We start from the raw sequence: 7,224 nt of genomic DNA on the forward strand, positions 1-7,224 counted from the left end.
ATTTACTGGGGGTTGATCTGGGGACTATGGGTGGAAGACCTTGAATCAGCTCATTTGGAAGAGGCATGAGATCTTTCAAAAGAGTTACTTATTTTTTGAATGATGGTTATTTTTATGACCTTTCTTAGCTTAAATTTTACTTTAAGAACTTAGTCAAAATAGGGGCAGGAGAAAAAATTGCAAATTAAAAATGGTTGAATTGACAAATATTCTTCTCATCATCTCAATATTAAGTCTAAAAACAAGGACATGTAAAGTTTCAAAAAATTCAATAAAGGTATTAAAAATAGCATATAAAACGATTAGAGATGAGGGGTAATTTTTACTTCTCAAAAGACTGCAAGATTACAGTGTTCCTTTATAATTTATATATCTTTTCTCTCATGTAGATGATGATGATGAAGATGTTGATGATGATATACATACATTATACACACACACACACACTGGAATATTATTCAGCCACAAGAAAAGATGAAATTCTGCAATTTGCGACAACATGGATGAATCTTGAGGTAATCATACTAAGCGAAATAAGCTATACAGAAAAAGTTAAAAACCACATGATATCACTTATAGGTGATATATAAACCTAAAGCAACAAATGGGACAAAGAAGCAGAGACTCATGGACATGGACAATAGACTAGTGGTTACCAGAGGGGAGAGAGGAGGAGAGAGAAGAGAAGTAGATGGGTTAAAGGGGTCAAATATGTGGTGACAGAAAGAAATCTAACTATGAGTGATGAACACGCAATGCAATATGTGTGTGTGCGGGGGCGGGGGGTGGGGTATATATATGTGTATATGTGTGTGTTTATATATATATATGCCTTACTGTTGAATTGTAAACTGAAAACTTACTAAATTTTGTTAAGCAATGTCACAATAATGAAAAATATAAAGAGAGGGAGGGAGGGAGGGAGGAAGGAAGGAAGGAAGGAAGGAAGCAATGAAGGAAGGAAGGAAGGAAGGAAAGAGAAAAGTAAGAGAAAAGAAAGGAAAGGAAAAGAGAAAAAAAGAAAGAAAGAAAAGAAAGAAAGACTCTTAAGGAAGAGAAGAGAAAAGCAGTTAGTTACCTGCAAGGGAGCACCCATAAGACTGGCAGCTGTTTTCTCAAAGGAAACTGCAAGACAGAACGGCTTGACACAACATAGTCAAATGTTGAAACCCCACGATGTACAACCAAGAATACTTTATCTAGCAAAGCTGTCACTTAGAGTCAAAGGTCAGATAAAGAGTTTCCCAGATAAGAAAAAAGCTGAAGTAGTTCATCACCAACAAGCCAGTATTACAGGAAGTGTTGGAGGAACTTTTTTAAGAAGAAAACTCATGTATCAAAAACAGGTGGTAATGGGTAAAGTGAAGCAGAACAGGAAAAGGGAGGAAAGCAAATAAAGCTGAAATTTCAGGCAAATTCCTGGTTTTCCAATGACTATTATTTATATAGTAATAATATTGAAAAAATTATTCATTTTAATATTTTTAACCAGCATATTGGATTTTTAAAACAACTCTAATTGCATAACACAGTGCCAAGGTAACGTGACTGCAATAAGGACCCAATTTTGGGAAGAGAGTTGAAGAGAATAGATGTACAGATATCTTTATTCTAAAAAAAATAAGGGTCATTAGATATTTTCTATAATTAAAGTAAAATAATTAAATGTGGAATATATGTTACATAAAGTTTCAGAGTTTAACAAAATAGAACATCAAAATATAATTGAATGGATGGAAGAAATGAAATTTGAATTTATGTGCGTGTCTGTATATTAATGTGAATGGTAGAGATGTACAGAATGTGAACAGATGAATATGTAAAAATCCTGGATATATAATGGTATATGAAGTGGAAATACATATTTTAAACACCAAGTTCTTAATTCAGTCTTAATTAACATTAAATTATGTAGGACATATATTAATAGGTAGAAACTTGACAGATTAAAAAACTGATATTTTTGGTAATGTAGAATGACAATGTACTGAGCTAGTTCATTACATCTTGTTAGGTAGACATGGATAAAATGTTGGAGAAATATATATGGTCATTAATTAAAGAACTGAAAACATTTTTTTTATGTGGGGTAAGGTTTATATTTATTCTCTAGTGAGCTAGAATAGAGTAGGTTATTTGTAATAACGTTGCCTATGAAATTCCACTTTAACTCTACTTGTTTATTGCTATATATCTTTCAAAAGTAGATGTCACTGCATTCAGTGCTTATCTGTGAGAAATTTATTTTATCCTCCCAGTAGAATATTTAATTTAAATGTTTTCTCTTTTGATATTTAAGCTGTTGAGTATTTTGACGTTATTATAATAAATTTAACAAGAAATATCCATAATAATCCTCTCATACTTGGACAAACCACTGGTTTTCTCCTTGTATCAATTATGTTCAAATTGAATAAAAATGAGAGCGAGCAGGAACATAGATAGAAACTATAAGTTTTCTTTAGTAAAGCATTTTATTTACAGATACTGAGGAATCTCAATCATGAAATAGTTTACAGAGTCAAGAAGTGGTTACCTGCGGGGATTCATTCTTTGGATTTGTAAAGGGGAAATGCACCATAGTTTTCTTTTCTGAGAAATTTTAACCAAGTGAATATAATTATAATAGCACTAAAAATGAATAGTATTAAACTATTTTAATAAAGAACTTAGGCTGTTCTGTGGAAGGCTAAACGTGCATGTGGAAAATCAATCAGACGATGATTTTAGTGTCAAGATAGCGAGAAGTGGACACGTGATGGGCATTAGGAGGTAAGATCAACAGGAACTGGTCACCGGTGGGCACATGAGAGTAGGTTAGGATCCTGAGAACTGACCTGGTGCTCAGGGCCAGAATGTAGGTCCAGCCAGTTTTAGGGAATTAAGCAGAGTGTTGAGGTTGGGGCGAGAGAAATTGTATGTCAGAAACTAGTTGGGAACCAGTGGTCTTCACTGAGGCACTTAAGTCTTGAAATTGACTAGAAGACTGTAGTTCTTAGGAGTGTACATTCTAGCATTTGGTCTGACCCGAAGTTTAAAGCTGGATTGAACTATACCAGTTGAATACACTGGACAAATATCTTGAACTGAGCCTCAGTTCATTTAGTAAAATTAGCATAATAGGAATACTTATCTCACCAAATCATTGCGAGGGTTAAATGGAAATACGTAAGTCAAGGGTTAAGCCCAGTACTTGGCTAAGAGTAGTCTGGATGAAAGTTGATTACTGTTATTAGTGGACTATTTGTTAAGTGGTGCATCAGCAGGGTGACATAAGATGTTCTACAATAGGAATTAGCAAGAGAATTAGCTTGAGTCTTCAGGTTGAAGATAGCTGTGTCCCCCATCATCCACCCACTCAAATAAGACACTAATCAGTAGTCGTCATTCAAGGAGTGTAGACTAAGTCTGATCTGTAAGTCATTCAGACCTCTTTTTACTTCACAGTTCTCTATCTATATTTTTAAGATACTCATTTTATACTTTTTGCTAGGAAAGAACATATACATGTCTCAAATAATTGTATTATTTAAAATTCACTTTACGTGGCATTCCACCCATGTTCCGCAAGACACCTAAAGGAGTATCTTACACATATCATGATAAAACACGTAAAATACACACATGCTGAATGAATGAAGCGAAGGTTAGCATTTTATAGTCAAAGTCTAATATTATTAATCTGAAGTATCAAGTCAAACTTAAAACCAACATTTATGCAATAATTGATTATTTATACTCCCAATAACTATTAATTAAAAGTGCATCAAATCTAGAAACTAAGAAAAATTGATTAGTTCAAAATTGGCAGAACCCTGAAAGATGAGTTATGTTTGTGTGAAGTGAACTGCTCCATGCTCACCTGAGAATGTGATCGTGATCCCTGGTGCTTTTGAATTCACATTTGAATCTCTAGAATCTCTAGACATTTACACCCAAAGGAAACAATAATAAAAACGTGGCTAGTATATAACAACAATGACTGAATTTACTGCTGTAAGATGAATGAATTCTTATTTCAAGAGGTAAATTTTGGCTTTTGTGAGAAAGTTAGTGCAATGATTTCCATTTACTATTTGAGAACACTTTATTCTCTAATGTTGTATTGTACTCACAGGCCATGGTAGAGAAACAGGGCAAATGTAATCTAACCAGTGACCTTAACTGAATTAACCTATTTCAAGTCTGTTTAGTGGGATAATCTGGCATAATTCAAGGTACCAGAGTTTCTCATTGATTCACCTATTAGACCAGAAACTCAATGGCCTTTCAGGCTATCTAAACTTGGCACTCAACTAAAATGCTAACAAATTCGCTAGCTTTGAGATGCTTTGCAGACTTACAGTTAATATATATCCAGAAAACTTGGAAATGAGATTCAACTTGGCTATGATCTGGGTGAATCTGGGTAAACTTCTGAACTTTTTAGGCTGTAACTTTATAAGCTGAATATTATGTTGAAACTAAAATTATTTCATTCCATAATGTTATAATTATAAAGCATTATTATGTCAAAAATGATTTGTTTGAGTAAATATATTTAATTATGTCCTAGAGGTTAAACATATAATGTTTGCATGATGATTAGATTGGCATTTCAAACTATGTGATAAAACTATATTTCATGTGTAAATGTTAATTGTACATAATAAGTATACAGTAGTTGACTTCATTTACAATCTTAATATTAAAATTCCTTTCTCTTTCTTCTCCGTCCTATCAAAAAAATCGATAGTTCTTTAAAAATGGTCTCCTCTTACTGATAGAAAGTGTAAAGTTTCTGATTAATTAGGCACTTCTTTTATACATTAGCCATCAGACAGTAGAAATAATAATTTGTTATCCACCCATTTCCAAATGACTTGATTTCATTATGAGTATTATTTAATATTATTTATTGAATAGTTACTAAAAGAATGGACTGAATTCAAACTGAGATTCACAATTAGTTTCTACAACTTGGTAGATAAACTTAGGGTAACAGTTATCATTGTCCAAATAAGTATCTTCATCTACAAATAAAATAACTGTTCTTCAAATTATTTCATGGATATTAAAATAGAACTATATATCTAAAATTCTTAACCTCGTGCCCGCCATTTAGTCAGCTTTCCAAATGTTAGCTATTACTCAAGTCTCTATTACATACCCGTGTTTGTACATGTTTATCTTTTGGTTATACTGACCATTCCTTTTGCTATTCTTGTAAGTCTTATGTTTTTAATGTTTAGATTAAAAGCTACTTTAAGTGTATTTTATAAATAGATAATACAAAGAAACAAAGATCTACATTATTTGAAGCAGATCACTAGTGTTTGGACTAAAAATTTTTGAAGGTAGAAGACTCTTTACACGTAAATATAAACTCTGGACTCTAAAGTTAAAAAAATGAAACTTAAGTAATTTGTTCATAATAATATCTGTGTGTATTAATGACAATGAAACTATGAAAATGTATAACTCCTTTCATGTAATGTTTCATCACAGGTTCCTTCGGTAGCAGAAAAATTATCTCATGGATTCCCTACGAGATGGGAACCATACTGTAGTGACAAGTTTCATTTTATTGGGCTTAACTGATAACCCAATCCTTCGTGTCATACTCTTTATGATCATCCTGTGTATCTATCTGGTGACTATATCTGGCAATCTTAGCACAATCACTCTTATCAGAATCTCTTCTCAGCTCCATCATCCTATGTATTTCTTTCTGAGCCACTTGGCTTTTGCAGACATATGCCTTTCAACTTCTGTAACTCCCAATATGCTTGTAAATTTCCTAGTGGAGAGAAATCCAGTCTCCTATCATGGATGTGGCATGCAGCTTGGTTCAATTGCTGTCTTTGGGGCAGTTGAGTGCTTCCTGCTGGCTATCATGGCATATGATCGCTTTGTGGCAATCTGCAACCCACTGCTTTATTCCGCCAAAATGTCCACACAAGTTTGTGTTCAGTTCCTCATAGTGGCTTACGTGGCTGGTTTTCTCAATTCTTGCTCTTTTACTCTTTCCTTCTACTTTTTACTCTTCTGTGGACCAAATCTAGTCAACCATTTCTTCTGTGACTTTGCTCCTTTAGTTGAAATCTCCTGTTCTGCTAGCAGCAGTATCCCTGCAGTTGTCCCCTCATTTGTTGCTGGCTCCATCATTGTGGTCACAGTGTTTGTCATAGTCGTCTCCTACATCTACATCCTTATCACCATTCTGAAGATGAGCTCCCCTGAGGGGTACCACAAGGCCTTCTCCACTTGTACCACCCACCTCACAGCAGTCACTTTGTATTTTGGGACCATCACATTTGTTTACGTGATGCCTAAGTCCACCTTCTCAAGTGACCAGAACAAAGTGGCATCTGTGTTCTACAATGTGGTGATTCCCATGCTGAACCCCATCATCTACAGCCTCAGGAACAATGAGATTAAAGGGGCTCTGAAGAGAGAGCTTGCCAGAATATTTTCTAAGTGAAGCTTGATATTTTGTGTGATTTGATATAATATCGTGGCATAAATATAACAATAAAAGTAAATTGTGTGTCTGTTTGTGGTTTAAATGTATTTATCAATATGCCATTAGTCTCTTTGAAGCTTTTCTGTGAAGGTAAGGGATGGATTTTCTGATACCAAATTGAAAATCAGAAGCCCATATCTAGTTATTTACTAAATTCAGTTTAACTTTAGAAACATAAATTAGGTAACATGAAAAAATATTTAGTCTGCTGAAAATCTGCTGAAAATTTTATTCTTTTTTTTTCAAAAGAATAAAATATTCTTTTTTTATTCTTAACTTTATCATAAGTTAAAGTTATTCTGCCTCCAAACCTTTAAGACTGTGTCTGCTTTCATCAGCAGCTTTTCCTGAAATGAGCATGATAACTAGAGTTATGACAATATATTCTGAGTGGAAATGACCAAGTAGAACCACCAGTAAAATTACTGGAAACATTCTTCTAGCAGGAAGCTTATCCACTGTGGTTAATTCTGACCTGTGCTCCTTATCTCTGGCTCCAGTCTAATCATAGGGGAGCACATTAAAGAACAGGACGAGATGACCCTGACTAACCTGTGAATTCTTCTCTTGGGTCAAAACAGTGACTTCTTTCCGGGAATGAGCAGGGTTCCTGATCTCCTCAGGACTGAGTGGCTTGTTCATGGTCAGCTTCATTGCTGCTAAGGAACCTTGAGGGAACTGCATTGTGTTTCCTGTGAAGCTAACTTATTTCTAATACT

At 34.2% G+C, this 7,224-nt stretch overlaps 1 protein-coding gene across 1 annotated transcript; it reads left to right on the forward strand.

The window, feature by feature from the left end:
• Nucleotides 1-5,515: 5,515 nt before the first annotated feature.
• LOC102895807 (olfactory receptor 502) lies at nt 5,516-6,463 on the forward strand. Its single transcript, XM_006905668.1, has one exon. The coding sequence runs from the start codon at nt 5,516-5,518 to the stop codon at nt 6,461-6,463; it is 948 nt and encodes a 315-aa protein (XP_006905730.1).
• Nucleotides 6,464-7,224: the final 761 nt, after the last annotated feature.

Source organism: Pteropus alecto, unplaced genomic scaffold (assembly GCF_000325575.1).
Source record: "Pteropus alecto unplaced genomic scaffold, ASM32557v1 scaffold461, whole genome shotgun sequence".
NCBI classification, from domain to species: Eukaryota; Metazoa; Chordata; class Mammalia; order Chiroptera; family Pteropodidae; genus Pteropus; species Pteropus alecto.

What these genes read in the sequence shown, in the direction of transcription:
- LOC102895807 (XM_006905668.1), top strand. Translation starts at nt 5,516, where the DNA reads ATGGATTCCCTACGAGATGGGAACCATACTGTAGTGACAAGTTTCATT.